The 12,239-nt window shown below is 39.7% G+C and overlaps 1 protein-coding gene across 4 annotated transcripts in view; it reads left to right on the top strand.

The window, feature by feature from the left end:
- Nucleotides 1–12,239, top strand: part of KIAA2012 (KIAA2012 ortholog) — a 230,504-nt gene that overhangs the window by 206,843 nt on the left and 11,422 nt on the right. For all 4 annotated transcript variants that reach the window (XM_056535330.1, XM_056535328.1, XM_056535329.1 and 1 more), the window contains 7 exons: nucleotides 139–300; nucleotides 1,016–1,112; nucleotides 2,154–2,310; nucleotides 5,510–5,648; nucleotides 7,200–7,552; nucleotides 10,490–10,692; nucleotides 11,262–11,434. In XM_056535330.1, coding sequence (XP_056391305.1) covers nucleotides 139–300; nucleotides 1,016–1,112; nucleotides 2,154–2,310; nucleotides 5,510–5,648; nucleotides 7,200–7,552; nucleotides 10,490–10,692; nucleotides 11,262–11,434 — 1,284 coding nt within the window. The remainder of the gene's footprint in view (nucleotides 1–138; nucleotides 301–1,015; nucleotides 1,113–2,153; nucleotides 2,311–5,509; nucleotides 5,649–7,199; nucleotides 7,553–10,489; nucleotides 10,693–11,261; nucleotides 11,435–12,239) is intronic.

Here is a 12,239-nt window from a genome sequence, read left to right as displayed (position 1 = left end):
AAGTCATGAATACTCATTCCTGTCAAATAAAATAAACATACAATGTACATTTCATTATGAATACAGAAAATCCCAAATAACTAAAGCAATTTACAGTATTTCATATTTCTGCCATTAATATCCTATATTTTTACCCAGGTGCCACAAACATTAGACCAAAGGAGAGGAAATCACACCATGAAAGTGAAACTTCTGGACAGGATGCAATTGGATTACAGGATAGTAAAGACAATGATCCTCCAGCTCCCTCTACTGGCCAGAATCAGAACCACAATAAGAAATCTGTACAAATCTTAAAAGGTATGGATGTTGTGTATATTGTGCGAATGGTTGATTAAGGAGAATTACATGCACTAACCTGATGTATAGGCTTGTAGTGCGGGTGACACGGATGGCAATGGCATTTACAACTTTCTGATATGTGGCTTCATTTCTCCGTTATTCCCAGTTTTGGTGATTATGCTAATTACGTGGCTTGGTTCACTTAGGGAGAGATTTCACCACTCTCCGCTTCGGTGTGTAGCTTGCAAATGTCGCTGACATAAATTGAAATCTCTCTGCTTGCAAGAGAGATCTTACAGGGGAGGAAGATCTGCATTCATAAGCATGGTGTTTACTATAAAGATCTGGGCCAAACGTCACTGTGAACTAAGGGCTTGGGAACACCCAGAGTGCACCAAGTCACTTGATTTGCAAAATTACAGATGATTAATATTTGATTGCATTTATGAAATTTTGATGTAACCTGACATAACCAATCCTGGTAAAGAGGAAGAGATCACAGCAAGATTTAACTCTGTGGTCCCTTGATCTTCCTATGCATAATGGCAGCTCTGCACAGCTGGGTCACTAATCCAGTATTGTGTCTCCTTCTTTCTTTAAATGAGTGGGTTTCAGAGGTTGGAAGCATATTGACCATAACATGGGGACATATCCTAGCAATATATCTTACTTTAAAGATGGGAATATCCTATGTTAACATTTAAAGTATCTGTCCTGGAATTTTCCTCCCTAGACTCAGGAAAAGCACCAAACCTAAAATCCAAGACCTCAGACGTCATTAAAAAGCAAAATCCAAAGTCCCCTGGTAGAAGCGTAAATAATATTGAAACGTAAGTAACTTGCATGGAATTATCTCTGGTCTTAATGTCTCTCATAGTATTTTGCTATGTTATCCATTCTTCCCTTATAGATCCTCACTCAACTCAAAATCGAACATTAGATTGAACAGTAAATATATATGGAGAGCTTCCTGTTATTGTATTTGTTATAAATATACCACCAAGGGTTTGACTACAGCCACTATGGGCCCATCTATTTATTCAGTTGCCGATGTAGGTAACCCCCACCCTAGATCACGAGATATTAGATATTAAAGCATACCTGCCAGATCCCACAACAAAAAGAAAGAATATGTTACTAAGTACCTAATTCTGACCATGTACATATAATTATCATGCCTCTATCCTCTATCTATCTATATCTATATATATATAATGTTATAAAAATTCTTTATTATTTTCTTTAGCTCACAGTGTTAGAAAGGGTGTGTCCCTCCCTTGTGGTGGTGGGAGGTGATTGGTGCGTCTGCTCATGCATCCTTGTCCATGAGTCATCTCTTGTCCACGACTCATGGACAAGCTGATGCAGGAGTGGTTAGTATCCCAGTAGGTATAGGGACCCCTAGTGGTGAGTTTTTTGGGAACCATTTTCCTTATAAAATATTCTAAATTTTTTTAAACAACCATGTTACAAAATGTCCAAAATTTTCATCAGTAACATCTGACAGTGCCCATTTAAAGGGGTTTTCCAAGCCTTTTTTTTTTTTTTATTGATGTCGAATCCTCAGGATATTTGGGGTTTCTAAACCTAACATCACAGTTCCCAATATAAGTATAATAAAATACATCGTAAAACATAAATGTCAAAACAATATAAAACAAGCAGTATGAACATGCAACTCAAATGCAACTCAAATATAAATGTCCTAGACACACCTTACACGTACTATAGTTCAGTTATTCTAGTTCTGCCTTTCTTTACTATAAAACTGGTTAATACCAAGAACATCTTATTTATTTACTCAATGGTAATTGTTTCGTATGCTTGCCCAAAGCGTGCCTTAATTGAATCTAGACCAATATGTTCTTTAGTTCCAAAGATGCAGGGAAAGTATCCAGTGAGAAGACAGACAATTTGCCAGTCACTCCACCTCAGACAGAGGTCACGCAGGAACACAGCCTTATTGAGAAGCAGCAGTTAACAGAAGAAGAAGAGCTGGCACTACTAAAGGAAATCACCAACAATGTGGTCAGTATCCTGTCAGCTTTCACTATTATGCATTCTCATCTATCTTTCCACTAAATAAGAAAACTTTTATTGCAAAGGAAATTAAATTTAAAAAAATCCTATGAACATGAACTCTGAATTCATAGTCTAGTATGAGCGCTTTAATCTATACCTGTTACTTAAAAAAAACTTTTGTTCAGGCCCTGACCTAGAACTAGTGGCAAGACTGAGCAGGTCCCGCAGATTCACATTGGGAGTCTGTCTTTGCCACATTGCACAGTGCTAGGAGGGGACACACTTAGCAGAATTCTCTCAGCTTGTCCTAGCAATCAAACATACTGACCAAACCTTTAGACATTTCTCTATGAGCGACAGTGCCCATTTGGATAATGGCCTCTGTACCAAGGTACTCCGCCCCTGAGCTTCTTATCCCCTATCCAAAGGATAGGGGATAAGATGTCTGATAATGTTGACCACTTTGGCCCCCTGCAATCTCCAGGCGGCACCCCAGCATTCTGAACATTTTTGGTCAGAACGCTTGGTCCGAGCGGCTGTGGTCGAGACATTATGCCACGCCCCCTCAATTTATGTCTATGGGAGGGGGCATTAAAAATCAGATAAGTGTAATTAAATCCAGGTGTATATGCCCTATTAGTATGATGGCATATTGGGTCGCAGTACAGATGATTAAGGGGGCGTACCCCGAAACGTCGCTTCAGACCCTGATGGATTCTTTGTTAGCGTGTAAGATCTCTGCTAACATGTTATGTTTATTGATATAAGATCCTTGTAACATCTATGGAACATGAAGAAACTACAAAAAGTGTATGAAAAATAAAAGAATGAAGAATGAAATCTTAGTACCTGTCATGAGCTTGATACATTTTTATCCTCCCAGTTTACTTCCACTTCATAACAAACCACCCACTGCCTTTATTTTTTTAATGATTTAGTTTTCTACCTTGATATTATTCTGTATCTTCTGCTCTCACTAAGCTCCACAGACCAGGAAGGGGCGTTCCCTGGCAAGCATGACATCATCTGAAGCCCTGCTGGGGAGAACTTCCTCCTTCCCCTGATAGGCTGTGAATGGCTGAGGCCACACACACACACACACACCCTCAGCTCTCAGTACTGAACACTACTGTGTGCTCAGCTATGCCCAGCAACTGCAAAAAGAGCTGAAATATTCAGCTCTATACACTCTGTACAATGTGCAGAGCTGAGGTCCCACCTGCATTTCCTGACTTTTGTCTCTGTCAGGCTGCTGCAGGAGACAATTTGCAAGCAGGACTGCAGGCAATCCAGAAGGGGGACCCCTGGTGGCCAAACTTTTATGGGTTAATTTAACTCAAAGTAATACAATATTATTAAGAAGTCTTAGAAAAGTAATTCAACTAGGCTTATCTATAACATATTAATTTGTATTACTAATGACAGGTACCATTTAAAGTTACTCTGTCACCAGGTTTATCATGCTCTCTCTCTCAGGGCAGCATAAAGTAATGACAGAGACCCTGATTCTATGTATTACTACTCTTCATGCAGCCAGTGCTATAAACACTTCTCTAGGGCACCAGGAAAGTGATAAGTTATACTGCCACTTTTCCCCACAAACCTCCTGCTCTATAACATGATACCTTCTGAATAATGAGCATTTTTAACATGACAGATTCCCTATGAGACAATTTGCAAGCAGGACTGCAGGCAATCCAGAAGGGGGACCCCTGGTGGCCAAACTTTTATGGGTTAATTTAACTCAAAGTAATACAATATTATTAAGAAGTCTTAGAAAAGTAATTCAACTAGGCTTATCTATAACATATTAATTTGTATTACTAATGACAGGTACCATTTAAAGTTACTCTGTCACCAGGTTTATCATGCTCTCTCTCTCAGGGCAGCATAAAGTAATGACAGAGACCCTGATTCTATGTATTACTACTCTTCATGCAGCCAGTGCTATAAACACTTCTCTAGGGCACCAGGAAAGTGATAAGTTATACTGCCACTTTTCCCCACAAACCTCCTGCTCTATAACATGATACCTTCTGAATAATGAGCATTTTTAACATGACAGATTCCCTATGAGTGACATTAAATGGGTACTCCTGTGGAAAACTATTTTATTTTATTTTTTTAAATCAACTCTGGCAAAAAGTTAAACAGATTAGTAAATAACTTCTGTTTAAAAAATGTAATCCTTCCGGTTCTTATCAAATGTTGTATGCTCTTGAGGATGTTGTATAGTTATTTTCTGTCTGACCACAGTGCTCTCTGCTGACACCTTATGGCAGATTATAAGTACTAGAAGGATTAAAGGGGTACTCCGGTGAAAACCTTTTTTCTTTTAAATCAACTGGTGGCAGAAAGTTAAACATATTTGTAAATTACTTCTATTAAAAAATCTTAATCCTTCCAGTAGCTGCTGATTGCCACAGAGGAAATTCCTTTCTTTTTGGAACACTAATGACATCACGAGCACAGTGCTCTCTGCTGACATCTCTGTCCATTTTAGCAACCATGCATAGCAGATGCATAGCAGATGCATAGCAGATGTATGCTAAAGGCAGCATGGTGGCTCAGTGGTTAGCACTGCTGCCTTGCAGTGCTGGGGACTTGGGTTCAAATCCCACTAAGCGTTATTATTATTATAATAACATCAGCAGAGAGAACTGTGCTCGTGATGTCATCAGAGAGCATTCCAAAAAGAAAAGAATTTCCTCTGTAGTATTCAGCAGCTAATAAGTACAGGAAGGATTAAGATTTTTTAATAGAAGTAATTTACAAATATGTTTAACTTTCTGCCACCAGTTGATTTAAAAGAAAAAAGGTTTTCACCGGAGTACCCCTTTAAGATTTTTTTATACAGAAGTAATTTATAAATCTGTTTAACTTTCTGGCACCAGTTGATTAGAAAAATAATCTGTTTTCCCCTTTAAGTTTCCACCTTTTTTTTCTGGCAGTTTTTGGAAAACTGCCACTGCAGTTTTTAAGCCAAAGCTAGAAATGTATTCAAAAGGAATGGGAAATATAAAGGAAGGACTTACACTTCTCCCTTATGGATCCACTTCTGACTTCGGCTCAAAAACTGCAGTGGCAGTATTCCAAAAACTGCTAGAAAAAAAACCAAGTGGAAACTTAGCCTAATGGTAGTTGTAATTTGGATCTTTGAACTTGATCATTTATATGCTTAATATATTTGAACACAATTCTATAGACTAAAGAGACAACAAAGGGGAAGGGAAGGAAGAAAGGCAAAAGTGAAAACGTTCAAAAAACTGAAAAAGCTCAAGCTTCACCAGCCAAGAAAGTAAATCAGAAAGCTGGAGCCGAACAAGGAAAAGCCTTTCTTGCTGGTAAGTGATTTATCAAAATCTTTGTGATCGCAGCAGTAGGCAAGACTAGTCATGGGTAGTATGGCTTTTATTCATCATATGGAAAATGAGCTTTTACTCTTACAAATGTTTTGAATGTTATATGAGATTTCCAGGGGTGGGACACTACTTGTGTGGTCCAGGCTCTCTGCAAACTGCTGTAGACAATCAGTAGGGTCTTAGGGGGACATTTATCACTGCAGATTCTGAAGGCATTTTTATTTTTTTGCTTTAGTTTTGCTTATGTGCTACATATTTATCATACTCACAGGGGATTGATAAATTTGGAGCACATAAGCAAAACAAAAAAAGTTGCAGCTGAGACTTTTGTGAGACTTTGTAAATTTGCTCTCGTACGCAGTCTTGTACTCCAGATCAGACCTGGAGTAGACTTACTGCTTTTTGTAAGGGGTTTGCAACTATTTTTTGCCTATGTACAACTTTTGCACATCATAAATTTGTGACCACTGCAAAGTGAAAACTGAAATTTGCTTAGGTAAGGCTGTTTGTAACTTTTTGCTTACCCACAAAAAAGTGCTTAGGCGCACGTGTGACTTTTTGTGCATCCGGAGTAAGCAGAAAAGAGGATCTAAATATCTTGAGAAATGTCCCCTTTTAGTTTATGACCTCTACGGATGTCACTGATACATTTTAGGTAGAGTTCACCTTTAGGCAGTCTCAGGGCTGGTTCTGTCTATAGGCAAAAAAAGGCAGCGGCCTAGTGTGCCGTCTTGATGGGGGCGCACCTCTGCCTGCTGCAAGAAAGTTAGCAACCAGCCAGCATCTGAAGCACCCGCTGCTCATCCGAAGCACCCGCCCAGCCAGAACCACTGTTGCGTGAGGAGGGGGTTTGTTACACTGTGTCACCCCAGTAGTAGGTGATTACACAAGAAGGAGGTTTGTTACAGTGTGTTGCCCCAGTAGTAAGGTGAGGCATGTCAAATGGCGGAGCCAATGGGCAGGGTCAATGGGCATCAAAATTTGCTTTTGCCTAGGGGGTCAAAAATCCTTGCACTAGCCCTGGGCATGTTGTACAGTCCACAATGCTTGCAAATGTTGTCATTCAGTAGAGTAAACTTTTAGGGCACCTAAAGCTCCAGACGGAGAAATGGAAAATGGTATTGTTTAATGGTATTGAATGCTTCTGAGCTCACATCTACTGCTACTACAATATTTATCCTCTTTATGAATTGAATACTTCTGCCTGCAAGAAGTCATTTTTTTTTTTACATAACTAAGAGTAATGGTCCATCCATAGTATAAGCCATCAATGTTTCAGACTCCCAGAATCTCTGCTGATCAAAGGGAACATGGTACTCATCCCCTTCATTGCTTACACAGGCACAACATTATAGAAATGGTTGTGGCTGTGCCTGGTTCTCCATCTCATTCCCATTCACTTGAAGTAAGGATAGGCCTCCAATCCTGAAGAAATCTTTTAATGGTTTGCTAGATATAGTGCTATTATCTGCCCAGTTATCTCACATTTCCCTCTGTTGTTCTATCCTGACTTTATCTTACTGTATTTTACAGGGCAGCCCAAAAATAAAAAAGGCGGAAACAAAATGTCTCCAAAGAAAGCCACAGAACCAATAAAGATGGATGAAACCATTTATGATACTCAGGACACATCTGAACAAATAAAAGAAGAAGAGGACAATGATGCAGAAAAGGAAAGTGAAGACTCTTATGTTGTCATTGAATATCATGAGAGAACCCCAACTCCAACACAGCCCATAGACATTCATTCTGAATCAGACACAGATGTGACACCCCAGACATCCAACCAGATCTCAGGGCAGACAGCCGGCAAACAGGTTACTGCCACACTAGAAGTGACAAGCCAAGCCAACGAAGACGACCATGCCAATAGTGAAACCTCAGAGGTATGCTCTTCCATTCTTCTGAAGACTTGCTTTAAGATGAAATACAATTTGATCACTTGCATGATCTTCACTACACAGCATTACGATAGGCTTGTTTATGTAGGACAACTATAGTACAATATCATAGAAACAATACAGACTGCCCATATATATGTCCCCCTTATGAATTGGAGGTGTCCCTGAAGCCCATATAATATTTCAGTATATAAGAACCACACAACACACATCCTGAATATGCTGAAGTGAATGAGCTCATAGGAAGCGATTTATCAAAACCTGTGCAGAGTAACAATTGACCAGTTGTCCTTTTTAAAAATTAAAGAAGCGATCTGATTGGTTGCTATGGGCAAGTGCACCACTCTTTCTCTACACAGGTTTTAATATATCTCCCCCATAGAGAACAATTTTTGTAGTAGCTATTCTTTTAACAGTATAGTTTGGGTTACTATAGACATCATTTAGTCCGTAATGAGACAGTACTTCTAATCTGTCGACCATATGAGACTGGAGAACTTAAGTACCTAAAGCTTTCTGAACTTCAGATTGGCAGGTTAGGTCAATAGAGATCAGAGAAGAAGTACGTAAGCTGGATGGACCATTGGGGAGCAATGTGCCATCTATCCTCTGTATGTAAGGGAAACAGAGCATGGATAGCACGTATATTAAATGAAACAGTGTAATAAATGTATAGTATTGGTGGATGTCAGATGCTTAACCCCTTAAGGACACATGACGTACTGGAACGTCATGTGTCCGCTCCCAATCTATAACGCGGGTCGGGCCTGGCCTCTAACAATCGCCGGGACCCGTGGCTAATAGCGCGCGCCATTGATCGCAGTGTCGTGCGCTATTAACCCTTTAGACGCGGCGTTCAAAGTTGAATGCCGCGTCTAAAGTGAAAGTGAAAGTGTGGCAGTTAGCTCAGTGGACTGTTCGGGATAGCCGCGTCGAAATCGCGGTATCCCGAACAGCTTACAGGACAGCAGGAGGGTCCCTACCTGCCTCCTCGCTGTCCGATCGCCGAATGACTGCTCAGTGCCTGAGATCCAGACATGAGCAGTCAAGCGGCAGAATCATCGATCACTGGTTTCTTATGAGAAACCAGTGATCAATGATAAAGATCAGTGTGTGCAGTGTTATAGGTCCCTATGGGAGCTAGAACACTGCAAAAAAGAAGTGAAAAAAAAAAGTGAATAAAGATCATTTAACCCCTTCCCTATTAAAAGTTTGAATCACCCCCCTTTTCCCATAAAAAAAAACCAGTGTAAATAAAAATAAACATATATGGTATCGCCGCGTGCGGAAATGTCCAAATTATAAAAATATATCGTTAATTAAACCGCACGGTCAATGGCGTGCGCGCAAAAAAATTCCAAAGTCCAAAATAGTGCATTTTTGGTCACTTTTTATATCATCAAAAAATTAATAAAAAGCGGTCAATAAGTCCTATCAATGCAAAAATGGTAACGTTAAAAACTTCAGATCACGGCGCAAAAAATGAGCCCTCATACCGCCCCATACACGGAAAAATAAAAAAGTTATAGGGGTCAGAAATGACAATTTTAAACGTATTAATTTTCCTGCATGAAGTTATGATTTTTTCCAGAAGTACGACAAAATCAAACCTATATAAGTAGGGTACCATTATAACCGTATGGACCTACAGAATAATGATAAGGTGTCATTTTTACCGAAATATGCACTGCGTAGAAACGGAAGCCCCCAAAAGTTACAAAATGGTGTTTTTTCTTCGATTTTGTTGCACAATTAATTTTTTTTCCGTTTCGTCGTGAATTTTTGGGTAAAATGACTGATGTCACTGCAAAGTAAATGTACTACGTAGAAACGGAAGCCCCCAAAATTTACAAAACGGCATTTGTTTTTTCAATTTTGTCTTACAATGATTTTTTTTTCCATTTCACCGTAGATTTTGGACAAAATGACTGACGTCATTACAAAGTAGAATTGGTGGCACCAAAAATAAGCCATCATATGGATTTTTAGGTGCAAAATTGAAAGAGTTATGATTTTTTAAAGGCAAGGAGCAAAAAACGAAAATGAAAAAACGGAAAAAACCCCGGTCCTTAAGGGGTTAATGAAAAAAACAAATATATATATATAAATATCAGTTAGGTCTAGATCTCCAATTGACCAAGATGAAGAGACACTCCAGGTAGCTGTTATGTAATATTATTACCAAGAAAAAAGACGACCATTAAAGTAATATAGGAAAATGGAGAAGGTTAAAACTTTAATATAAGTCAAACTAAAAGTTACTCACAGGTAAAAAAAAAAACATCCTATTAAGGCGATAGGTACTCTCAAAAGGAAGCTGATCAGGGGGCTTTACTAATTAGGGTGGGTACATTTTCCCCTCTCATTATCCATTTGCTACGAGTAACTGGTCTCCAATGTTTGCTTTTTTTTGTTACTAAATAAAGTAATTGTCTTTGGTCTTAAAGGGGTACTCAAGTGGAAAACATTTTTTTTTTCTAATCAACTGGTGGCCGAAAGTTAGATTTAAAAGTTAGATTTGTAAATTACTTCTAATTAAAAGTCTTAATTCTTCCGCTGAATCCTACAGAGGAAGTTGTATAATTATTTTTTGTCTGACCACAGTGCTCCCTGCTGACACCTCTGTCCATGTCAGGAACTGTCCAGAGCAGGAGAGATTTGCTATGGGGATTTTCTCCAACTCTGGACAGTTCCTGACACGGACAGAGGGGTCAGGAGAGCATTATGGTCAGACTGTAAAGAACTACACAACTTCCTCTGTAGTATACAGCAGCTGATAAGTACTGGAAGGCTAAAGATTTTTACATAGAAGTAATTTACAAATCTGTTTAACTTTTCGACACCAGTTGATTTAAAAAAAAAAATTTCCACTGGAGTACTCCTTTAAGTCATTATCTAAATACATACAATCCTGTTGGTTAGGTCACTAGCAGTTCGGTCCGTCAGAGGAGGTCTTCAAGAGCCCGTGAAATCTCGGAGAAAGCAGAAAAGAGAAGGCTAGAGGTCGAAAGGAAAAGGAGAGAGCGAGAGGAGCAGTTACGCCTCGAGAAAGAGCAACAGGAAAGACTGGACAAAATGAAGGAAGAGCTTGAACAAGAGCAACTGAGAAGAGCAGAGGAAATACGGTCAGTATGCGTATGTCACAGCTTGTGTTCAGTGAGGCATTCCGTTGAGGATTTTATACTGCAGATTTTATGAGACTCAAAACATTTAAACAATACATATGCATTTTCCTCCTCGATAGCCATTGCATTATAGTTAAATTGTCTACATGGAGGGAATAGATGAGGAAAGTTGGAATAATATTTTCTGCCATATTGAGGCGTCATCCTATGGGAATATATATATATTTTTTGTTTGTTGTTATTGCAGAGAAATGTAAAATTCTCCTTTTTTGTGAATGTAAAAAAAAAAATTTTTTTGTCTACATGGAACATAATACAGATGATAAGTAACCATAATACAGCTTCAATGTTGAATATTGCATATTCAGACTGTAGCTTTAGAGCAGTGTTTTCCAAAACAGTGTGCCTCCAGCTGTTGTAAAACTACAATTCCCAGCATGCCTGGACAGCCTTTGGCTGTCCAGGTATGCTAGGAGTTGTAGTTTTGCAATAGCTGGAGGCACACGGTTTGGAAAACACTGCTATAAATCTATTGTCCCTAACCATTAACCACTACATTGTTGTCACAGTCTGCGGAAGAAACAAGAAGAAGAAGAAAAGCAGGACCAGGAGCAAGAGAGAGCTCGTAAAATGCAGCTACAACAGCAAGCACTAGAGAGAGAAAGGCAGCAGCAAGAGGAATACCGCCGCAAGCTGCAAGAAATTCAGCGAAGGAAGCAGCAGGAAGAGTTGGAAAGAATAGGTAGAGAATACAGTTCAGACTGTGAGAGTATATAAAGATACACAGAATGAGGGGAATTTATCATTGTATATAGAGCTGTTTTGTGTCTATTTTTTGCGCAAAAATATGCGCAAGTGGTTTTTGCGTTTTTTTTTCCCCAAATTTTGATAGAATTCTTCATCGCCTTGTCTACAGTTAAGTTTACCGTAGAGGATTTTCTACTGTAGAATCGAATTTACAAACTGCTGGGGTTTTTTTGCGCAAAAAAAAAATCGCAAACAGCATTTTCTTGCGCTGATATACACCACCTCGGAGGGCACGAACCAAAGTGTCTATTTTGGCACAATGAGGACTGCTACTCCCATCATGGACAGACTCTGCCCATGATGGGAGTTATAGTCCAGGGGTTGAGGTGCAGATCATACCGGGTCATTCTGCAGAGACCCGCTGCGATCCGCATTTATTAACTGTAAAAGACCGCGGTACATGCGGCTTCACTGGGCTGCCGCAGGCTCCTGTATACACTGTCATAATTCATAATCCTCGCCGCCGGGAGAGGGGAGCTCTGATCAATAGTTATTCACCAATCAGTGCTCCCGTCTCCCGACGGGGATTATGAATTATAAGAGCTGTATATAGGACCCGGCATGCAACGCCGTGTAGACGCATGTACTGCCGGCTTGTATAGTTAATGAATGCGGATCGCAGCGGATCTCCAGAGAAGGATCTGCTGCAATTGCCCATCTGCCCTTGGACTACTACTCCCATGATGGGACAGAGTCTGTCCCATGATGGGAGTAGTTGTAGTACCGCGGCGCTGCTGAGG

This window comes from Hyla sarda, chromosome 8 (assembly GCF_029499605.1).
Source record: "Hyla sarda isolate aHylSar1 chromosome 8, aHylSar1.hap1, whole genome shotgun sequence".
Taxonomy (NCBI): Eukaryota; Metazoa; Chordata; class Amphibia; order Anura; family Hylidae; genus Hyla; species Hyla sarda.
Note: the sequence above shows the minus strand (reverse complement) of the source record. Positions and strands in the feature narration are given on the sequence as shown.